Source organism: Haliotis cracherodii, unplaced genomic scaffold, assembly GCF_022045235.1.
Source record: "Haliotis cracherodii isolate W230 unplaced genomic scaffold, xgHalCrac1.p SCAF_4, whole genome shotgun sequence".
Taxonomy (NCBI): Eukaryota; Metazoa; Mollusca; class Gastropoda; order Lepetellida; family Haliotidae; genus Haliotis; species Haliotis cracherodii.
In genome coordinates this window covers 72,124,638-72,149,718 of record NW_027266297.1, presented here as the reverse complement: position 1 = coordinate 72,149,718, position 25,081 = coordinate 72,124,638, and the positions used below count along the sequence as shown (strand labels likewise).

The 25,081-nt window shown below is 39.9% G+C and overlaps 1 protein-coding gene across 2 annotated transcripts in view; it reads right to left on the bottom strand.

The window, feature by feature from the left end:
* Positions 1 to 4,206: 4,206 nt before the first annotated feature.
* LOC139478984 (uncharacterized) overlaps positions 4,207 to 25,081 on the bottom strand; it is an 85,261-nt gene continuing 64,386 nt past the window's right edge. The window contains exons 2-5 of one of the 2 annotated variants that reach the window (XM_071261707.1): positions 23,278 to 23,346; positions 18,166 to 18,213; positions 17,708 to 17,761; positions 4,207 to 5,659 (exon numbers count right to left, since the gene is read on the bottom strand). In XM_071261707.1, coding sequence (XP_071117808.1) covers positions 5,514 to 5,659; positions 17,708 to 17,761; positions 18,166 to 18,213; positions 23,278 to 23,346 — 317 coding nt within the window. In that variant the 3' untranslated portion in view covers positions 4,207 to 5,513. The remainder of the gene's footprint in view (positions 5,660 to 17,707; positions 17,762 to 18,165; positions 18,214 to 23,277; positions 23,347 to 25,081) is intronic. The other variant, XM_071261708.1, reaches the window with a different exon arrangement.

Below are 25,081 nucleotides of genomic sequence, written 5' to 3'. Positions count from 1 at the left end.
ACGCACGCACGCACGCACACACACACACACACATTTTTTGGTCTGACGCCACACGCATCGTTACTTCTGCCAAACAACGGCGGCCTGTACCAGTGATCAGTATCATGAGCAAAAGTCAACACATTGTCGACCAAGTCACCAAGCATGATCACCCGAAGTAAGAGATACCATGCTGCAGTTTAACATGAATACCCCACTCAGACACAGTATACTGACTCCGAGCCGACCAGTCCTTGTCCCTTAATGCCGAGCGCCAAATATGGTAACAAGTACCATCTTATAACGTCCTCTGGTTTTAACGCGGCCGGGTATCGAACCACGGACCTTCCGCTCTCCGGGCGGACGCTCTACCACTAGACCACGGAGGCGGTCCACTTTGTAAAGCACAAAGTATGGGATGGCATAGCGCATAGTGTTGACAATCAAAGTGTCTTGTTCAGTAAATTCCTCTGGATGTCTACCATACCATTTCCGGAATGACGTAACCAAGACTTTTATGGCGAAACCTTCATGAAAGCTACCGCGTAATAAGTACAGTGTGTTTTTCCATGAAATCTGAATAATACGAACGCGCCCGCAGCTTGGAGCATCTGAATATTTCTGAGTAAAGTTGACCATTTAAACTTGTGAACAACTTAAATTTCCTCCCTTCTTTCTTGTAAACATAAGCCTTGTTGATTTGAGAATGTGATTTTTCTCTTTCAGTTTCTTTTGATGGATATTTATTTAAAGGGTGACAGAATTTAAAAAGATTTTACACGTGTGTAAACCTGGTCTAACAATATGTGAACTAACGATGTTTTACACTGTGTAAATCCGGGCTAACAATGTGTGAACTAACGATGTTTTATACTGTGTAAACCCGGTCTAACAATATGTGTACTAACGATGTTTTACACTGTGTAAACCCGGGCTAACAATATGTGTACTAACGATGTTTTACACTATGTAAACCCGGGCTAACAAAATGTGAACTAGTGATGTTTTACACTGTGTAAACCCGGGCTAACAATATGTGTACTAACGATGTTTTATACTGTGTAAACCCGGTCTAACAATATGTGTACTAACGATGTTTTACACTGTGTAAACCCGGGCTAACAATATGTGTACTAACGATGTTTTACACTATGTAAACCCGGGCTAACAAAATGTGAACTAGTGATGTTTTACACTGTGTAAACCCGGGCTAACAATATGTGTACTAACGATGTTTTACACTGTGTAAACCCGGGCTAACAAAATGTGAACTAACGATGTTTTACACTATGTAAACCCGGGCTAACAATATGTGAACTAACGATGTTTTATACTGTGTAAACCCGGGCTAACAATATGTGTACTAACGATGTTTTACACTGTGTAAACCCGGGCTAACAATATGTGTACTAACGATGTTTTACACTGTGTAAACCCGGGCTAACAATATGTGAACTAACGATGTTTTATACTGTGTAAACCCTGTCTAATAATATGTAAACTAACGATGTTTTACACTGTGTAAACCCGGGCTAACAATATGTGAACTAACGATGTTTTATACTGTGTAAACCCGGGCTAACAATATGTGAACTAACGATGTTTTACACTGTGTAAACCCTGGCTATCAATATGTGTACTAACGATGTTTTACACTATGTAAACCCGGGCTAACAAAATGTGAACTAACGATGTTTTACACTGTGTAAACCCGGGCTAACAATATGTGAACTAACGATGTTTTACACTGTGTAAACCCGGGCTAACAATATGTGTACTAACGATATTTTACACTGTGTAAACCCGAGCTAACAATATGTGTACTAACGATGCTTGGATCAACACTATTTGATAGTGATTCATAAAAACATGCTCATGATATAGAGGGAATCATCCAATGGACTTTGCTTTTAGCCGAGATTTCAGATGAATATGAAATGTTTTTCTTGTCGTTTTAATTTACACGTGTATAATCCCGGGCTAACAATCTGTGAACTAGCGATGTTTTACACGTGTATAAGCCCACCTGTCCATCTGTAAACGAGCAATGCGTTACACATTAAAAAAATGTGTTTTGACCATAGGTGAACTAGCGATGTTTTACACGTGTATAAGCCCACCTGTCCATCTGTGAACGAGCAATGCGTTACACATTAAGAAATGTGTTTTGACCATATGTGAACTAGCGATGTTTTACACGTGTATAAACCCGTCTGGCAATCTGTGAACTAGCGATGTTTTACACATTAAGAAATCTGTTCTGACAATATGTGAACTAGCGATGTTTTACACGTGTATAAGCCCGCCCGTCCATCTGTGAACGAGCAATGCGTTACACATTAAGAAATGTGTTTTGACCATATGTGAACTAGTGATGTTTTACACGTGTATAAGCCCGCCTGTCCATCTGTGAACGAGCAATGCGTTACACATTAAGGAATATGTTTTGACCATATGTGAACTAGCGATGTTTTACACGTGTATAAGCCCACCTGTCCATCTGTGAACGAGCAATGCGTTACACATTAAGAAATGTGTTTTGACCATATGTGAACTAGCGATGTTTTACACGTGTATAATCCCACCTGTCCATCTGTGAACGAGCAATGCGTTACACATTAAGAAATGTGTTTTGAGCATATGTGAACTAGCGATGTTTTACACGTGTATAAAAAAAGGTCCAACAATATGTGAACTAGCGAAGCTTTACACGTGTATAAACCCGTCTGGCAATCTGTGAACTAGCGATGTTTTACACGTGTATAAACCTGGTCTAACAATCTGTGAACCAGTCAAGTTTTACACATGTATAAAAAAGGTCTAACAATATGCGAACTACCGAAGTTTTACACTTGTATAAACCACTGCCACTGAAAGAAGTGTATAAACCCGTCTAGCAATCTGGGACTGGCCCTAAAGACGTTTTGAATGACAAAACATTGAACATCAACCTGTTTACATGTTTGGATTGTTAGTCTAAGCATGGAATCCAATGATCTCATAATCTTTTAATGCTGTTTGAAATCCCGCAAGCTAAATGTCAGTGTTCTCAGTCGGAACGTATTATGGGTAATTTACATGAAACAGGTCTTTGTTCTAACGGTATTGAGATCAAACGCTTGGCCAAACTCAAGCCAATTACAGGCTTTGGAAAGATCAATTTATTATCCGCACAAACTTGGTTTCAGTAAAAAAGGAATGTCAATTGAATATAAAACACAACCAAGTATTTAAATCATAGAACTTCATTACTGTGTTTGAAACCTCATTTGACTATTTTACGTAAAATAAAACCAGCTTATTGGATTATCTGTCAAACTATCAACTGACTTTACTCAGTGTAATTTACAAAGTGAAATGATTGAAAAGAAATTAATTGGCAACCAATCAAATATCGAATTTCTGAGCAAGCTGTGGGGAGGGAGGGTGTAATTATTTCGTTTTTTTTTTGTTTTGTATAAAAATATTCAAGAGGCGTTGGAAGGGGCGAGGGTAAGGGTGAGGATGTGGGTAAGGGTGAAGGTAGGGGCGAGGGTGAGGGCGAGGGTGGGGTAAGGGTGGGGGTTAGGGTGAGGGTGGGGGATGTTTTAAAGATATAGATAAAGAATATAGATTTGGTTGGAAGAATAAAAACAAATATTGCGTTGCACAACGGAATTAACATGGTGTACTCTGTAATGTATATAATTAAATAAGAACAAAGTAACATATTTTGGAAATTACAGGGTGATGTGATTGTCTTTAATTGAAATCATTGTAACCTAAAACGTCATATACTATATTAATGTGGGAAGTGAAAGCATTGATGCACCCCAAGTAAATAAAGTCTTATATCGATTTGATGTTTGCTTCTTGAAAGTAACAAGAGCCAAGATGTAAGGTGAACGTAAAGGAAACCTGCTTCTCCCATCTCTGTGCTCTTCTGGCATAGTTTCCTTTGCATATAACCAACCTTACAGTTGTTCAATTATTTCGAATTTGTCCACAAGAGCAGAAGGAACTAACATATTACCTTAATCAGCCATGTACACAGAATAGTTAATACTCTCGCTTCTCTCAGTGGTAAAGGCAAAACCAATTTTCTTAATTATTATCTCGTGTCCTTTAGAAATTACATCCTTATCAAAATTAATAATTTTTGAAAAAAATAAAAATAAAATGAACTTCAGTGATCATTTAATGACAGTCGTGCATTATGTAGTGTCTCAATAAGTGTTACCAGTGTGATTACATTAAGGATGAAAATGTAAAATATTATCTCTTTGAATACTTCAAACAGAGGTTTTTAAGTTTAATCAATTCCTTCACACGAGGATCTTATACCCTGTGGCATCGTTATAGCTGTAACCGCGAACACATATGGACCTTCCTGTGACTGTACGACCGACTGAAGTCAATCGCAGATTAGGCATGTGAAGAAACAACGCGAACAGCCAGTGTTCAAGACGAATTGCCTTTATTGAAGATTGCCGGAAATAGCAGTGTCTCTGCTGTAGTTGTGCATTGCTAGCAACAGGGCCCTCCTCCTCTCAGACACTCAGTCCTTTTAACGACACGCGTCTCCTCCTCGTCCCTCGGCCGCCTGGTCCACGTGCTGTGCCGCACCGTTCTCTAAGGCGTCTGGCATGACAGCCAACAAAACACTCCCCTAAGAAGAGATAAGCCCTTTAAAATCACATGGATGTTAGCAGACGACCCAGTCCGTGAAACATCTCGACCTAGCTGCTCATATGCTTGGTTGAATTTGTCAGTAGATCCTGCTCCCGGGCAAGGGGCCGACTTGTATATAGTTGAGTGGAAGCTGTTGTGATAAGCGGGCTGCCGAGCGAATCACGTTCTGGTTCCGCCGTGAATGTCTCTATCGTGCAGTTAAGGGGTCAAAACTGACTTTCTGATTTGTCTCTTAAGTAGTAATCCTCCTGAGATGTCAGATTGTAGTATTCAAAATATAGTCCTCTATCAATGAGATGCGCAGCCGCCGGGAATATATCGCTCTGTAGGACAGTCGTAAATATATAGACTATTCTGGGGTAAAATACGATTTGTAGTATATGTGAAATAGAATAAACTACATAAAATACATCGGCTTGAGCCTTAAAGATTACAAAATGCAATTTACACATTGAAAAGAATACTACATCAGTTTCCTAAGAAATGTGATCTGTCAAAGATCAACAGCAAGATAAACTCAGCTATACGGAACCTGATGGTTCCCCAAATTTGCAACATAACAGAATATATTCTCTATTGTTCATCGTCGAAAGAAACACAAGAAGAGCGCAATGAAACAATGTAATCAGAAGCTATAATGAAACGAATGATGACTACAAGGTGATGGACAGACAGCACATGGATTCTGTACACAACGGCTGGGAGTGCTAGCGTCAAGGACTACACACGACCAGATAGACGACGATAACGAAATGTCAGTGAAAGAAGCAGGATGACAATGATCAGTACGTTCCGGGTCTGAATCTTGTTGTAAGGCGGATGCAGACCGTTTCTTGGCCGTCCCAGGGCCGCTCTGGAGCCTGTTACGCTCCCGTCTCTTTGCTTGTCTTGGTCCAGCACTCGACAGCGCACACTCGGTGATCCATTTTACACATGCTGAAGCCGCGCTGTGTCCGCGATCGCTTGGCACAGATGATGAAGTCGGGTACACAAGTCTCTACGTAACAACCTGAAACAGACAGAATAGAGTGTTCACAGGGTGAAGTATGGTCTCTATATAGCAGCCTAAAATTTCAAGGGTAGTGTTCAGAGGATGAAGTAGCTCTCTTCATGGCAACCTGAAATTTCAAGGGTAATGTTCACAGAGTGAAGGATGTCTCTACGCAACACCCTAACATTTCAAGGGTAGTGTTCAGAAGGTGAAGTTGGTCTCTATATGGCAACCTAAAATTTCAAGGGTAGTGTTCACAGGCTGAAGTATGTCTCCACATGGCAACCTGAAATTTCAAGGGTAATGTTCACAGGCTGAAGTATGTCTTCACATGGCAACCTGAAATTTCAAGGGTAGTGTTCAGAAGGTGAAGTTGGTCTCTACATGGCAACCTGAAATTTCACGGGTAGTGTTCACAAGGTGAAGTTTGTCTCTACATGGCAACCTGAAATGTCAAGGGTAGTGTTCACAGGGTGAAGTATGGAAGGGTTATTGTTCAGAGGATGACATAGTACCGTACACAGATCTCTACGTTACAACCTGAAACAACATCTGAATTGGTCAGACGAAATACGGTATGACATTAAGCGACAAAACCCTTTCCATATCCAATAGAAATATCTGCATAAAACAGAGTCGATTGTACGATTCCGAGTATGTCATAAGCGTGTGTTTATGAATCACTATAAAATAGTGATGATACCAGGTGTTCGCGAAAACGTGAGTGTATCCTGCCCAACCGGTGGCACCCGTCACAAACACACGCAAAGGTCAAAACACGGGAACGTATGGAACAAGTCAAAATAGGAAATTGCATCGGACATATTTTTTGTCAGTGATGTGTCAAATTAGGAAAGTCACATTTCTTTATGAAAATATCGCAACACGGATTACATGCCGTCACCAATTTGTCCATCACCACAATTCCTGAGGAGACGGTATTATATATGAGAAGTACCACAACCTACAATACCTGATGCAAACACACACACATACATGTTAGTATCCATGTAACAAAACTACACAGACATATAATAAATATCCCTCTTTGTCTCCTTATCTCAAATAGACCGACAAGCCAAACAAGTTCTCAGATTGGAATATATAAAGCCACCACGTTCAATTATCATTAGTTGAAGGACTATATTTGCATCGGTTTCGGAAGATAAATCTGACCTTTTTCAATACATACATTGCAACAGGTCCCCTGAATACAATCAACTTAACCCCTTCAAGGCTACCAGTTGTCACGGTCATAACATATTCAATATTTGTTCACCATAAAAGCCAGTTCGATTTTTTTTCTGTTTCAGTTATGATAACATGCGTGTTAACTTATTGAGTAAGTAAAGTGGCGTAGATCGTAGACGTTTACCAATATGGTGAGTGAGTGAGTGATTTGATTTTTTCGCCGCTTTGAATAGAGGTTATGGTTTGTTGTTTAATGCCCCACTCACATATTCCAGCTATGTGGTTGCAGACTGTCTTAACCAGACACTCCAATGAGTGACATCATGAGCATCGATCAATACAATTGGGATACAATGACCTCTATCAACCATGCCCGTGAGCCTTGACCATCTGATCCCGGCTTGTGTATGAGGAAACCCAACGTGAAGGTCAAAGACGTTCACGTTTAGTCAAGTCCACGAGCACGGGCATGGAAAGCGTCTTGTGTAATCAGAAAAAAAGTCTTTTTCGATGTGACGTAGGCGAAAATGACATTTGAAGCCACGTCCTTGATATGTTTATCCATGGCCAAATTGGAGTCCCGGTACATGCTCCCAGGTCCTACGCTCGGAGAGTGGGATCCCAATTTGGCAACGAAGGGACTGGTCTGTTTTTGCCCGCTGGTCCTATACGGTTTTCTCATCGTTAAGTTTGGTCATCCAATCTTTGATTTGTGAGATGCAGTTCTTTAAGGTATTTATTACACCCCCTTGATGCTGCGCATCCACAGGCAGGGTATTGTCATCCTGTATGTCATCCGTGTAGCCGTGGTGGTTAATGTCAAACTAATGTCAAGGTGGTGGCGCGTGGTCCTGTGCATAGCGCACAGGTCACAAACCAGGTGAAGTCAAGCAATGTCACGGAGAAACCTTGGATGGATGACCACGTTAAGCAGTTTGACTCCAGAGAGTTTCTAGGGCTTCAGTCCTGCCCCACACTGAAGCACATGTACTACAGATAATGTCTCCTGAGGGAAGTGACTTTGTTCGAAATGTGCCTCTGTTCACCTAGCAGTGAAAGGGTACCTGTAAGGATGAGATGGCAATGTAGTTGTTCCGGACCCTAACATGCAGCTTGGGTGGTATACTCCCCAGGGAGCTGAGACTGATTCTTGAGTGCAAGCTGATCCAGTGACCGGGGTGATAATAGCACTTTCAGCATGTCCCTGTGTGGTGTGGAAATATGCGCAACATAAATGGCCTATCAATAACATTATTGTTATTATTACTTGGCAAATCAAATCATTCAGTTTTGTTTAGCGTAGAGTGTAAATAATACATGCCAAGGGGCAGAGCCTTGATTGACATCATGATATATGGGTATGTATAACATAAAGTCTCCGATTTACTTCGACCGATGTCGGCCATGCAGGTAAGCGTGGACTCCCAATTCTCGTCCATATATTCCATAATCCTTATGGCGTTTATCGTGGAGCTGGAACTGGACGGTGTCGGACGCTTCCGAAAGGTCAAATGTGATACAGACATTATGTATAAGATGCACAAATCAACCAAGAGAAATTTAAAAAACCGATAATTTATCCACCAACTCCTGACTTAAGGCAAAAATAGAAGACATATTGCGACTGACATGGCCATACCATTCATTTGCAGCTTTGAACAAAGGTCATGATTATAGCTACGTGCTATACTCAAACTGTGAGATGAAACAGACCATATTTGCTTATAACCCGAGTTACTGGTTACAGCAGTTATATACAGAAAACACAACATTACCACTGACTCGTGCTACTCTATGTTATCGTGATCAAATCAGTCTAAACACGATTCAACGAAGTGCTTTAGTATTGCATACCTGAAATAGACATGATCAATGGCGCCATTACCGTTACCATTTCTTAATAACGTGATTCGTCCGGCGTTATCAACTGGCTGCATGTGTTCAGTCACTCTCTTCTACGTACTATCGTAGCATAAAGAAACCCTGCTATTCCGGACAACGCTAATCCGGGAAAGCTCCTTCCAGACTATTACCGATAACAAATATACAGTAAAGTACTAGTACTTTTTTGGGTTGAGTCCCATCCGGGATTCAAACCCACACTGTCAGTGCGAGGCACCTAACCGCCAGCAAACAAAGTCAGCGATCTCACCCATTCAGGCACCGAGGCTTTCACAAAAATGAAAGTCCGACAACTGGTAGTCCAGATCACGTACTTTGTGTGCCCCTCTGACAAGTGTAAATTGGCACGGCTCCAATGGCCGAAAGCTATGAATACACAATGCCATTTAGAAAGTGGTCAGATGTACCACGTTTTATTTGGGATAACACTTTCTGAGTAAAGTACAGATTCTAGTACTTTCGGGGGTTGTGCAGAATGTACGTGATCTAGACTTCCAGGACTCAACCCCAAAAAGTACTGGAGTGAGTACTAGAAAGTGTTATCCCAAACAAAACATGTGTTACATTTGACCACTTTCTAAATGTCATTGATTGTGTGTTCATAGCTTTCGGCCATGGGAGCCGTGCCAATTTACACTTGTCAGAGGGGTGTTCATATCTGTGTTCATATTACTGGTGTGTGTGTGTGTGTGTATGTGTGTGTGTCTCTGTGTGTCTGTGTCTGTGTCTGTGTGCGTCTGTGTCTGTGTGTGTGTGTCTGTGTCTCTGAGTGTGTGTGTGTGTGTGTGTGTCTGTGTCTGTGTGTGTCTGTGCATTACAATACTTGGAGGGGTTGGTGTGACGATGTTTATACGTCAGTTTGCATTATTGCAGAGGCAAAAACTCTGAACAGCAATCATACATCGTTTAGTTCCACTTGTGAGTCGTTAGTTAATGTAACTCTTCTGGACTACTGCACGGCCCAGACCACATAATCCCACACCGTAGTTGACTGGAGTCTTTGAGATTCAACTCGGTATTTATTGAAAGGTTTCTTTTTCTGTGATCTTAGGATCCAAGATGTGATTCATGGTTATCACAGACGTTGTAGGAAGTGATTAATGAACACAACGAAACTACGACGAGTTCGGAGACACGCTGCAGACTTGATTCACCGTGTTAACAAGCAATATGTCGTAATCTGCAAGGCCGACGTCTTCAGCGGCGTGTTCACCGACATGCGGCAGGCCATACACAGAATTTGTATAAACCTGTTTTTGGAAATGAGTATTTCGTTGTTAAATCGCTTTGAATGTAAATATAATTGATTTCCCCACGAAATTTTGGTGAAAAGGATATCAAACATAATCAATGAGTGAATGAGTGAGTATGGTTTTACGCCGCTTTTAGCAAAATTCCGGCAATTTCCCGACGGGGGACACCAGAAATGGGCTTCACAAATTTTACCCATGTGAAGAATCGAACCCGGGTCTTCGGTGTGACGAGCGAACGCTTTAACCACTAGGCTTCCCAACCGCCCCTACACGAAACAGAAAAAACCCGAAAGAATTCTTGGACTTTTCCTGTATTCAATTCCTCCTGCCTTCATCCACTAATGCCTAGAGTTATCTTGGACCTAGCACAAGGATCTCCTTTCTTACAGTACCAGTGACCACCCAGGATTAATCTATCATAGCGAGTGGGGGAGCTGAGTGTGAGTGGAAAGCGGAAGTGATGAACTTGATTAGGGTGCCTTTAACAACATGGCGTCCTACAGCCAATGAGGGAAACTGGTCTGGCGGCCATTCTGTCCTTGTGATGTTGATCTTGGGAATTCTCAGGTGAATTATTACACGGTCCAAGGTTTCCGATTCATGGATGCCTGTAATTTGGCTGGCTTCTCAGACAGATTAATTGTGACGAAACCATTTCAAAAACAGGAAGCAATATTGCAAGGTACTTGGCTCACAGGGGTCGGAATGTAGGTATGAAAATATCCCTGGAACATATAATACGCTAGTCTATCCTAGTTATCTATGAGTGAGTTGAGTTTTATGCCGTTTATAGCATTATTGCAAGATTCCATCAACATCACAACGAGAGACACCAAGAATGGCCCCACAAATTGTACCCTTGTGGGACATCGATCTTCGAGGTTACAACACCAGCCCCATTATCTCAAATACCCAAAGAATATGTACAAGTACAATTTGATCTTTTCAATCCGACAAATTCAGTATATTTTCACTCTTCTAACATTTATATATGTAAGGTCAGGTCATATCGACGTCGACCAATGCATCCAACGGATTTAATAGGCTTACCATGCTTGTCACCCATATGATGTAAACGTAATTTATACAAAGACGTTTTGTTCAGGTAGACATAAATTTTTACGCCAGAGTAGCTTTAACAAACTGGCATCATGGATGCAGTGATGATACGTCTATTTAGCAAGTCTAAAGTTCTCTGTGGCAATTTGGACTAGAAGCCCCCTGTCCATTGTACCGACCTTAATGACAATGAATGTATTTAAATGGATGAATTCAAAACAAAGATATATTAGCCTAATGTCCATCTACCGCAATTGTCATTAACTGGAATCATGTTCGTCCTCATCTGTCTCGCGACTTATTGCCTTCATCAAAACTTGTTCAAAGCGAGGCCGACACGACACGCTCGGGACAGAAAAGATCACGTGACCGCCTCCAGCGCTGTATCTGTTGCCATTAACGGGTTCATCGATATTTCTAATGATGACGACTACATTTCTCTGACCTCCTCCTAATCCGTCAAGTGTCTGTCTGGTCTGGGCAATTGTAATTTAGTTCTAAATATTTCACCCCATCACTCTCATTCAAACTACTTTCTGACTGCACTCCAGCTACAGTGACTGCAACACGGTGACATGGTGACATGGTGACCTCCGAGACTGTCACATGGGCGCACGGTATTAGATGTTCCATGCATTTTCATCACTATTTTTCTCTTTACGTTCATTTGATTCTGTTTCGGCAACAAACGAGCCTGATTGTTCTCTGGGGTTGACGTTTAATATTTACTAGCCCAGACCAGAAAAAGAAAACGCCGGAATGTGACAAATGGATAATACAATCGTCCCTTACTCCCCGACTTCTTATCACAATGACCAATACCATGTCTACCGACATCACTTGGTTCATCAAAGGGTCCACTGTACCCACCAACATACGATGGACCCAACACAACTACATAGCTGTATGTTCCCAGTACAACCACATTAACGATGGACCCAACACAACTACATAACTGTCTATGCCCACTACAACCACACTAACGATGGACCCAACACAACTACATAACTGTATGTGCCTACTACAACCACATTAACGATGGACCCAACACAACTACATAACTGTCTATGCCCACTACAACCACACTAACGATGGACCCAACACAACTACATAACTGTATGTGCCCACTACAACCACACTAACAATGGACCCAACACAACTACATAACTGTATGTGCCTACTACAACCACATTAACGATGGACCCAACACAACTACATAACTGTATATGCCCACTACAACCACACTAACGATGGACCCAACAAAACTACTTAACTGTCTATGCCCACTACAACCACGCTAACGATGGACCCAACACAACTACATAACTGTATGTGCCCACTACAACCACGCTAACGATGGACCCAACACAACTACATAACTGTATGTGCCCACTACAACCACACTAACGATGGACCCAACACAACTACATAACTGTCTATGCCTACTACAACCACACTAACGATGGACCCAACACAATTACATAACTGTCTATGCCTACTACAACCACATTAACGATTGACCCAACACAACTACATAACTGTATGTGCCTACTACAACCACATTAACGATGGACCCAACACAACTACATAACTGTCTATGCCTACTACAACCACACTAACGATGGACCGAACACAACTACATAACTGTCTATGCCTACTACAACCACATTAACGATGGACCCAACACAACTACATAACTGTCTATGCCTACTACAACCACATTAACGATTGACCCAACACAACCCCATAACTGTATGTGCCTCCTACAACCACATTAACGATGGACCAAACACAACTACATAACTGTCTATGCCTACTACAACCACACTAACGATGGACCAATCACAACTACATAACTGTATGTGCCTACTACAACCACATTAACGATGGACCCAACACAACTACATAACTGTCTATGCCTACTACAACCACATTAACGATGGACCCAACACAACTACATAACTGTATATGCCTACTACAACCACATTAACGATGGACCCAACACAACTACATAACTGTATATGCTTACTACAACCACACTAACGATGGACCAATCACAACTACATAACTGTATATGCCCAGTACAACCACACCCATATTGCCAACCAGTTTCCAATGTTCCTAAAGGATCTAAATGGTAACCGTTTTGTCCAACAAGCACCTGTACCCCATAACTGACTGTTATGGAAACGGATGCCAGACGTCGATAGCCCCCGGAATACCCTATGATGATGAGCGTGTCTACCACCAAGACATAGGTGTCCCTCGTTGCCATGGCTCAGGGCTACCACCGTAGCGTTGGACAATCTGTACCTCGCTTTAAACTTAATGTCATACGTTATAATAACTGCTCTGGATATAACCACACAGCACAGTAGACATGTGTACCACCATCTATGGTTTCGTCCGATAATCAGGACTAGCCATACGCTGGCGTCGACGTTTCATATTTAAAATTATTGCCGCGGATATGTATCTGCACCAGAGAGACATTTAGATAGAGATCAGAGGAAACTAGATTTACGTAGGCCATGAGTTACAAAGTGCAACAACAGTGACATTTCTCAGGGAAGTAATACGAATTTAACAAGGATTAAATTTGAAACACTTCATCAAATACTCAGCCTTTCCAACATACTCTCCAGGTAAAACATGCTTCTAGACAATTACATGACACACAAAACTTTCAAATAGGAGTGAGCGAGTGAGTGAGTTTGGTTTTGCGCTGCCTCGGACAGTAGTTCAGTATATATAGATACATATCTATCTTCAGAGGTTTAGGTAAAACATGAAAGCAAATGCCATTTGAAGTTTACTAAGTAAACAAAATGTGAAATGCTGGACTTCCTCATTGATAACATTTATGTAAAATTTGAGTGTAAGGCATTCAGGCAAGAAGTAGGCATCCCCATTAACATCAATTGCATCCCTTCTTGCTGATCTGTTTCTTTATGCATATGAATCAGAATTTCTGCTCGGATTGGTCAAGTCAAAACAAGGTAATTTGGCCAAGAAGTTTAACTTTAGCTTCAGGTATACCGATGATCTCAGATCGTTCAATAACCATCAAATAGCCAATTCGCTTCCACTGATTTACCCTCTGAACTAGAAATGAAGGAGACCAGTGAGGCGGCCTTATCTGTTTCATGTTTAGATCTATGCATAAAGATTCAGAGTGACAAAACACTCTCCACAAGACTGTATGACAAGGGGAATGTTTTCAACCTTCCAATAGACAACTTTTCCTTTATGTCGAGTAATATCCCTGCAGCTCTATACCTTGGTGTCTATATTTCACAGCTTTTGATGTACAATCGAGCATGCTCGTCTTACAAAGATTTCAAAGAGCGTCATACAACTCTTGCTCAGAAACTGTTTGACCAAGGGCCTCAGTAAAGCTTTCAAAAGTTTTATGGGAATGTCAAAATGTGAGGCATCAGTGAAAGGTTGTCTCCGATTCAGTTCCCTGTTTTCACTTGTACCATGTGTTCCCGGGTTTTTTTTGTGAACAGTTGACTTGCCTTTGCATGTTTTTGTGACTGGTGCGAACACCTGGTATCATCACCGATACGCTCACGTTTTCGCGAACACCTGGTATCATTACTATTTGATAGTGATTCATAAACATGCTCATGAAATACTCGGAATTGTACAATCGACTCTGCTTTATGCAATGATTTCTATTGTATTTGAAAAGTCTTTGGTCGCTTTATTTGATTAATTATTTTTTATGATATGGAAAGGTTTTTGTCGCTTTTATTAACATCAAGGCGCTTGGTGAGAAAGGAAAGCCCAAAGTGACGCAGGATTTAGACGTTTAGACTTTTGTGAAACACTGAAAGATGAATTATGTGTACACTTGTTCAAAAAGGTCAGCATTATCAACGTTATCTCTCGGGGAGGGAAGCAAGATACTTTGTACAAGAGTCTCCTAAAACAAGTGATGTCAAACATGTGCAAACACGTATTATTGTCAACATGGTGTTGATACACTTAGGTACATATGATGTTCTTTTCAAATAATTTTTTCCTCAAACATAGGAAGAATAATTCGATAAAGTTTCCAATTGAGGCGTATTTCTTTGTAATGAGGGACGAGTTGAGCCCTGCGGGGTTAACTGGGGTATCCGACCTGCCTTGCTTCTATACCACTCCAGGGACAGTAATGATATTTCCATTCGTGACATGGAATTAATGTCTCTCTATAGAGGGCAGTCTGGTACTTCAGTGCCATCTAGTGAGCCAGGGAGACAGGATATATGTCGACATCAATATGAACCTAGCAAGACCTGAACAAACAATTTGGAAAGTAAACGAGCTCAATTAATTATGATATGAGATGTTGTGCCATTGTCTAGGTGATACGTTGCATATGTGATTGAGCCAGAGGCATATGCTAAATGATAAATCTCCGCTAAAGTCCTACAATACCCGTTGTTACTACAATCTAGCAGTAAAGGACACACACACACACACACACACACACACACACACACACACACACACACACACACACACACTAGAAATATTTAGCTCTGAACAAGCTTAGTACAATGTTTAAAAATTAAACGGTCCAAAGGCGTTACGTGTGTTTTATTCTTATACCATCAAAAGAGGTGAAAGGGCTAGGGCCTGACGCACCTACTCCACCCCCCAAAATGCCCAATTTGAGGGGTAAAATGCATTTTAAATCTAAACGTGTTTAAAACTGGTTAACGAAAAGATGAGGAGCTCTTCTTGCTCTTGTAGTCTGGTTAGAAATGGTTCGAAAGCTTTTATGTTTCAATGGACAGAAAATGCAACGTCATCAAATTGTCACTCCATGCCGTCAGTAAACAGTTTTGCATCGCTCCTGACTTTTAGCCAACATTCCGTAATTCAATATTTTCATGTTAGATAGCCATACTAACCAAACACATAAACACAACGAAATTATCACATTCTATAGAATGTGAGTCATCGGATGATTGTGTATCTGCTGAGAGCCCAAACATATAGAAATATTCACGACTCTTAATTTTCCTGCGCGATAGAACTGTATTGGCGTGACTGCCGAGCATGCCAATACAACGACATCCCCATCAGGTCCCTTGCAGTGTTGAATGCAATCTCAAACCACCAAATAAAACAATTATATTTGACAAACAATTAATAGAATTAAGGCTTTTAAATGTCACTATAAGTCTGCAATTTAAGAACTGGCAATTGGAGACGTCAATTTGATTGAAGGCGGACATGACTCTGATGAATTAATTTTCGCTCTCGTTGATACTTCTTTTGTAATTATTATGCGACACAATTTATATTTTAATTCTCCTGAAAATTCTTAATAATTTGTACATGCGTGTTTAGTTCATGTTAGCATAAGATACGGCTTGGTTTAAGTTTGAGTTTAAGTATGAATATTGCCGAAGAGGCAACATTGCGACTGAGTAAAACATAAGTAGCAATCATGTAATCGTGCACAAACACGAATTGTCGCTGAACTCTCACTGGCTTTCCTGCCCGTTCCCAGCTCAAACACATTGGCAGCACCTAAGAATGTGTCAGATGTATTGATGATTTGGTTGCGAACCCTATACACAACCTATGGCTAAGGTATGCCATAGAAACTGGAGTTTAAGCACGCACTGTCTATGCTTACAGTAAAGAAAGAACTGTGCGTAAGCAGAAAGCACTGCATGCATCTACTATACTATCTACTATTGTAAATACCTAGTATAAAGAAAGAAGCATTGTGTTTACCTGCCATTTGTACTACCTTTAATTATGAAAGAAGCATTTTTTGTATAAAGAAAGAAACAATGTATACCCCCATTATGAAGATATAAGCAGTGTATGTACCTTCCATAAAGATAAAAATAATTTAGGTACCTATTATCAAGAAAGAACTAATGTATGTGCTTACTTTGAAGAAAGAAGCAAGTTATACCCACTTTAAAGAAAGAAGCACTGTACCCCCTACCATAAAGAAGGAAGCACAATATTACCTACTATAAAGAAAGAAGCCCTGTATTACCTACTGTAAAGAAAGAAGCACTGTATTACCTACTATGAAGAAAGAAGCACTGTATTACCTACTGTAGAGACAGAAACAGTGTATTACCTACTATAAAGACAGAAACACTGTTTTACTTACTCTAAAGAAAGAAGTACTGAATTACTTACTCTAAAGAAAGAAGTACTGTATTACTCACTATGAAGAAAGAAGTACAGTATCACCTACTATGAAGAAAGAAGCACTGTTTTTCTTACTATAAAGAAAGAAGCACTGTGTTACCTACTATATATAGAGAAGCACTGTTTTACTTACTATAAAGGAAGATGTTCTGTATTACCCACTTTAAAGAAAGAAGAACTGTATCACCTACTATAAAGAAAAAGACACACTGTTTCACTTACTATAAAGAAAGATTCACTGTTTTACTTATCATAAAGCAAGAAGTACTGAATTACTTACTCTGAAGAAAGAAGCACTGTGTTACCTAATATTTAGAACAAACACTTTTACTTACTATAAAGAAAGATTCACTGTTTTACTTACTTCAAAGAAATAAGTACTGTATCACCTACTCTAAAGAAAGAAGCACTGTATTACCTACTCTAAAGAAAGAAGCACTGTGTTACTTACTATGAAGAAAGAAGCACTATATGTACTTACTATAAAGTTGTCTGGAATGGTCTCCTTCTGTCTGCTGTGATATGGCGCTGGCTGCTGTAATGGAAGAGATCCTGGTGTCACATCGTGCATCAAACTTCATGATAAGACTCTTACATGTTAATTATACACAATACTAATCTGAATAGTGTCTGTCAACATGCTTATAACATTCCTAGACGCAATACTGGTATGCCTGGGAGTTTCTATACATCACAATATGCCATCTGCTGACAGGTGGGTTGGTTTCGGATGACGGGACAAAAAAACGGTCATGGATGTCTTCATGTAGGATGTCTCAAAACTAACTACGTCTTAAACAAAGTTTGGGATCTGATATCAATGAAACATAATACTTGTCAGTGTGTTTTCAATTGAGAGTCACTATTCCGATGCTTTGTATCCGGTAGGTGAAGTGAAATTATCAATTGTACATTCCTATTTGGTTACATGATACTTACCATTAGATAGAGGGCCGAATTCATCTAGCGACTTTTTACTGAACCAAGCTGAAAACAGAAAACACATTTATATACAACGTTTGAACGTTAATACACAAATAGAACATGTGTGTGTTGTTTAACGCCGCACTAACCATTATTCCAGGTATATGACGGCGGCCTGTAAATAATCGAGTCTAGATCAGACAATCCAGTGACAAACATCATGAGCATCTCATGATGACATGCAATGAACCAAGCCTGACAATCCGATCAATTTAGTCGCCTTCTTACAACAAAAATAGGTTGCTTGAGACCAGGAATCCACATGGGTTTATTAATAATACAAAAACGAGGATTAATAACAATGAGAGTGGCTGGATAATGAGATGATGAGAGTGGTGGGATAGAAAAAGTGTTGGAAAAGAAACATATAGTTGGAAACATAGATAATTTCCAAATAATTTGTGTATCTTTTTATAAATAATGTAATAAAAGTATAATTTTAATGAGAATTACAAAATCAAAGTTTTATTTGAAACTATTTATGTTTCTATTCAAAAATACTTAATTTCAACTACTTGCCTCGTCCATTTTAATTAATACCAATGTACATTCAATCATTAGTTGCTGGGTTAATTTCCTCCTTTCATGAACTACATTTAAGAGGGTCTAAATATTGCATGTTTCACTATGACAACACATGGAGCAGGGTAGGTCCAGAGGTCACGGCACATATGGCAAGGGCGTCGTAATTCCTGCATTAGTTAGGTACAGACGTTTAGCGTGACAGAGACGGCAAGTGTTTTGTTGGCCTACTGTGGGCGGAAAGTGATGTAGATGAGAGACGTTCACTACCATGGTGAAACCTGCGAGCAATGGTATGGTTCTGACAACGTAAGAATCATAATCAGGGCGAGTGTAGACTTTGAACCAATGATAATGAGATTCTGACAAACATTTGGGGCAAAGTTCGGCAAAGCGAAATACCAAGCGTGAGACGGTTGGACATGAGTTCATGTTGAGTATCTTTCCAACACCCCAAAGACGCCAGCGTAGCGATGGTCATAAGAAAGGACGAAACCCTAATGATAAGTCTGATTTCGAAAAAAATGTTTACCCCAAGACCAATTGACAATACGCTGTCTTGTTGAAAGAGAACAAACGACTCTTGCAACTTTGCTGATGGATTGGTCTACAAACAATAAGAGACCAGAGTATCGACTAGAGTGTATAGTTCCTGATATTTCTTTCAAACAATTGGCCAGACCAGAAACAGTCTCCACTAAATAAGAAAAAGACCGCATGTTCGTGAATGTGAAATTTGCAAACAAGGGAACTGATGACGTAAACAGTTTCCTGTTCGAACATAATCGTATACAAGTTGTTAAATTAAAGGAATATGTCGCAGATCGTGGACACGACAGCTCATCGTGTAAATACCGCTACTTTTGATGGTCAAGACTCACCATACAGCTACCAACCTGTTGTTCATATAATCAAAGACGACTTCTCTGCTGTTGACTATAACAACCTTCGTCCGTTATTCAAATATTGCCCAAAAGTATCATGTTCAGCCTGCTACCAATTTGGATCACAACTTTACAATCATTATGGATGCTGTCGGAGCATGACATAACATGACATAAAATTGACCAAAAGAGAAGAACCTCTGGAGTGAGTGAGTGAGTTGGGTTTAACGCCGCTTTTAACAGTATTCCAGTTATATCATGGCGTATCAGCTTAATGTGGGAAGAAAGCCCGAAGTGATGCAGGTCTCAAACGTTTACCACTTCGGTGAAACCCACGAGCACGGGTATGGTGCTGACAAACTTAAAAACATAATCGTGGTGAACCGGGATTCGAATCCACAATCATAGGTTTCTGGCGTGTCCAAGGGACGTAACTCTGCACAGCGAATCGCGGCGCCTTAGAAGACTGGGCCACCTGTGGCCCCTGAACCTCTTGAATGACTTTCAGAGTGGGTTAAGTCAGTGCGTGATGACGTCATTGCAGTATGACAAAAACACTGAAAAAGAGGAAACAGAATTGGAATAAACCCATTCCGTCCCAGCCAGCGGTCATCCAAAGTCTGGCTAACCTACCCGTTTGTTCCCACTGACAAGGTCTAAAAAGCATAACCACTATATGCAAGCATCACTACGTGACATGTCAAATCTTGTCACATATATGGCCAGCATGTTAGAAACCTGCCATAAACCACGCTTAAGTACCATCAACGTTTGGCTGGACCTTTAAACCTGAAGATATGTTCATTCCTCTTTTGAAGTGGATTCCAAAATTCCACAACGATCCGTACCCAGAGAGTTATATTGCTGGGTCCAGCAAATGTACCACCACATCCCTGTCTCCAAGATTAACCATCCTCCTCAAATACAATCACGAAAGGACTTTCTTTATATTCACAGAAAGTGTTTGAGACAGTTGGAACTAATATCATGTGGGTTCCCAAAAACTTTTTTGCAAGTCAATGGAGCATTTGTTTACCAAATGACGTGCACCTGGATGTCGTCGTATCTCTGTTCAGGACAATTTGTCACCAAATGACGTGCCCATGGATGTAGTTGTATCTCTGTTCAGGACAATTTGACAAATATGAAAGCAAATGTCATCTGAAGTTTACTGAGAAATAATATGTGAAAAGCTGGACTTCTCTATAGATAATATCTCCTTGACATGAGAAAAGGACATTAATACAAGAAGTAGAAATTTCCATGGGCCCCCATTGTCCCCCTGTCCTTGCTGAACTGTTTCCTTATGCAAACGAGTCGGATTTGATATCCTTCACAATTGCCCAACAGCCAGTTTCCTTCCACTCATTTACCCACGTGAAAAAAACCCTCGAAAAAATGGACCGGTGAAACCGACTCCTCTGTTTCCTACTTAGGTATATGCATAAAGAATCAGAGGGAAAAAAACCAAATTATTCACAAGACTGTTTAACAAGAGGGGTGACTTCAACTTTCCTTTGATGTCGTGCAATATTTCCATCAGATCCTGCCTTTGGTGTCGACATTTCGCAACTTTTGAGGTACAATCAAGCATGCTCTCTCTACGAAAGCTAAGAGCTCAGCTTAGTCGTTGTTTGATCAGGGTTACAGGCCTTAGTAAATATAAATTGTCAATGCAAGATGATAACCAGTCTAGATTATCCAAAGCAACAGATTAACATTTGGTGCAAAGGGCACAATAGCTGTGAAATAATTGGACCACGGAAAATCAGTGATGAAAAGCTTTTCAAAGGTTTTATGATGGACATTTGGAAATCTGACGCATCAGAGACAAAAATGATGTCTCATGCAATTACCATTTTTTATTTTTTCCATGTGTTCAGGTGTTCGATTGACTTGCCTCTGCATGTGTTTGTGACGGGAGCTCGCCGTTTCGCGAACACCTGGTGTCATCACTAATTGATGGTGAGTCAGAAACACATGCTCATGATATACTCGGAGACGTACAATGGACTCTCCCTTTAGATGATATTTTTAATGATATAGAAAGATTTTTGTAACTTTCATGTGTACATACATGTAGCTCCATTTGACCACGTTATCAATCCCATTCCAACATATACCATGTATATAATTTAAGAGTGTTTTGGTATGAGAGGAAAACTAGACAAATTCTCATGCAGTAATGGCCGTGTGATAATAGATTAAAGACAATAGCAACTGTCATGAAATTTAGACTGGAAATATATTTTTTATGTTATAAATCACGTTATGTAAGACATGGTTTTTTTAAGGTTCGCCTTTTCCAAATTCTTAAAATAAAAAGAATGTGAATATGCATGACTCATTGTTTCAGTGGACCTTTCTGAGATTTTCCCCACTGGTTTTCAGTTCGACTTAGCCTTTTATTCCCCATGGAATCAGCCTCAGCTCATATTCTCCAGCGTTGACTTTTTGAATTCATTTGCGAGTTTGACTTATATATTTAAAGGAAACAGTATAGAGTCCACCTAGATGGCTTCAGTGTGCTTAAAGCCGAGAAGGCATAAGGATATAAGGATATGCACTGGGGCTGTCTGATTGAATATGTCATTTCGCCTGCAAATATTAGAGAAAATAATAAAGGGTGTAAATACAAACGGAAAGGCAATCGTTGACATTTTGAGCCGTTTCTACTGAACGCACTGAAGGGCGTGTGAAATAAACCCTTTATTTTCTGCTTCTTTGCCACGACCTTTTCTTGCAAATTAATTAGCCAAGAATCTTCCATGTCATGCTGTTCACAAGAGAGTTCTTACAAGGATACTATAATAATTAGTTGTTTGGTCGCATGTACCACCTGTGTACACTCCTTCACTGGAGGAAGTGGATTGGGATACTATTGGGCTTACAACTGTTTTTATGGCCTACAAGGACACCCACACTCACACGGCGCCAGAGAGCTGTCATACTGGATTAAAGCTAGTATTTGTATATGTAGGGAAAACTAGTTTAATCTGCTATTGAGAGAATGTGAGGATCATGAGTACGTCCACCAATGAGGACACTATTAATATGTACAGAACATACCTTGGTAGGTGTTCATGCGAATCCACAATGCCCAGCTGTAAGTCCATTGATTAATAACTGTTGTATGGTCATATTAATCACTGCATTGGGTATCATGGAAAATCGTGTGATATTAACGTATTATAAAAGACGTTAGGTAAACAGTACGGGCATCTTGGCGCTGTGGGCGAAAGGCAACTGAAGTCTAGGTGATACTCATGTTATTGGTGAAGGTCTATTTTAACTGATGAAGTTTGAATGTTTTACCATATAGATGTTTTATAAGGCAGCTTAGAAAACTGTCATGTTGATGAGCTTACTTTGTGTTACGCTGAAGCTAAATGCCAAAAGCATTACCCTGGAGAACGTATATTAGTGGTTTATGACATCCCAAGCGTGTTGTGGTTATTTTGTCACTGCCTGGAACTATTACTTAAAACAAATTTAATAATTTAAATAAGTACAATTTATTTTAAAAAATGGAGAAAACGTCTTTTAATGTTAACTTCAATGTGATTAGTTTCAGCCTAGTGGACTGTTTTTCATGTTTCTACTTTTTAATACTCAGAACCAGAAAACATACAATTGTCATGTTTGAATGTCAAATACTTACAGTTGCGTTTGTCGACATTATCTACCCAGTAAGTATCATCTAGGGAGAGAGACCTGGCGAAGGAAAGACCTGAAACACAATGCACATACAGTCAATATACGAAATACACATGTTCTGTAGCTCACTTGGAAAGGTTTTATTTTGCATATCATTCTCACCAATGTTTGAATGTTGAGAAATCTGATAAAATTGATAAATCAACAAATATTTAGTTGTGATTATTAAAACATGATAGATGACATTTACTACTTTATATAAGGATGTTACTTTAGATCCAACTATCTAAATTAAAGAAATAATAAATGCTACAGTCATTTTGCTACATATACTGGAAAATGCGAACACAACACCAGTATAAAATTCGAGGTCACATGTTACAGCCACACAGAGGCTGTTTGTAAGTCGAGGTGAGCGGAACACCCATGGTATGTCCCACCTATGTATTCAGAGGAACACTGTTCTTAGTCATTTCTAAAACCGTCCTGTTGCAATGGTCCACAATTGTCCTTCATGGCATTTTCAGGATAAATTAGTCAGACGACGAGCACATATTTATGTTAATGATTATATCGAAAAGTTTTGTATATTGATAACAACACCCTTTGTTACTCCTGAGCCAAGTGTATAGGTTGATTTCACAGTCTTTGGGATAAGGACATTCAACTATATTTATTCGAAAGAATCTCTGTCGACTCTGGTAGAATAACATGGTCATGATAGGAAGACGTAACTCTCCACAGAAAAAGAAATAAGCGACAGGTGTTCAACGAATCATTGACCCTTCAATGAAACCTTCATGAATGAAACTTGTAAATCTGCATTTCACTTAAGTATCGATTGACAATGTAAACATGAAGTGGAGAGCTTCGTTGTAGCGTCAAACTTACATTTCACGCCAAAGTGCAGTAAATGTTTTTTCCCGGAAGTTATTGGCATTTTAACAATGAATCCCTACAATATGAGGAAATTAAGAGTGATGTAAAGACCATAATGCAACTAGTAGGGTCGGAATTCAGTTTGAAGCAAGAACGGCATTTCTAGTGCTACCTGGTGTTACCAGTGGTGCTGGTATTGATTTACAAGGAGAATGTATGCGTCCTGTTACGAGATGCTTCTGTAGAAGGATCTCAGTTCCTCACTCGGTAACCTGCACATATCTTCATCGGTCACTCCGCTACGTCGGCAATGCTGAAGGCATTATGATTGATCAGCTATGAATGAGTGCTTCTCTTGGTTGTGTGGTGACAAGTAGCATGGTAGTGGATACAGCAAAATTTACACGTAAACAGCAAGCTAAAGGAATTCCGGAATTTGTTAAAGAATTAGATATACATAGTCAGTGAAGGGTGTCGAGATAGCATAGTGCAACACACCGGGTGTCTGTTTATAGATATGTACGTCACATTGTGTCACATTGTATCTGATTTTCGATGGAGACACGTCTAAACAAAGAATCAGTTACAGCCCATATGTCATAAAAAGTGTAAAAGATTAACAGAATTGATAAATAAAAGCGATAAAACACATTCCATATTCATAAAAAATCTATGTCTTCTGATATACAAAATCCACCATCTTTACCAGTACATACATCAACGAAAATGTTTGATGAAAAGATTTCACCAATTTTAACCTACGGTTCAGAACTGTGATGATTTCAGAAAGCATACAAAGGATACAGAACTAAATACTTTGAACGTATACTTCAACTGCCAGACAACTGAAGGAACGACGCCGTAGGTGAATGTGGAAGACATATGCAGTACATCGTCAAGTGACTAAAACTCTTGCTATGAACTCTAAT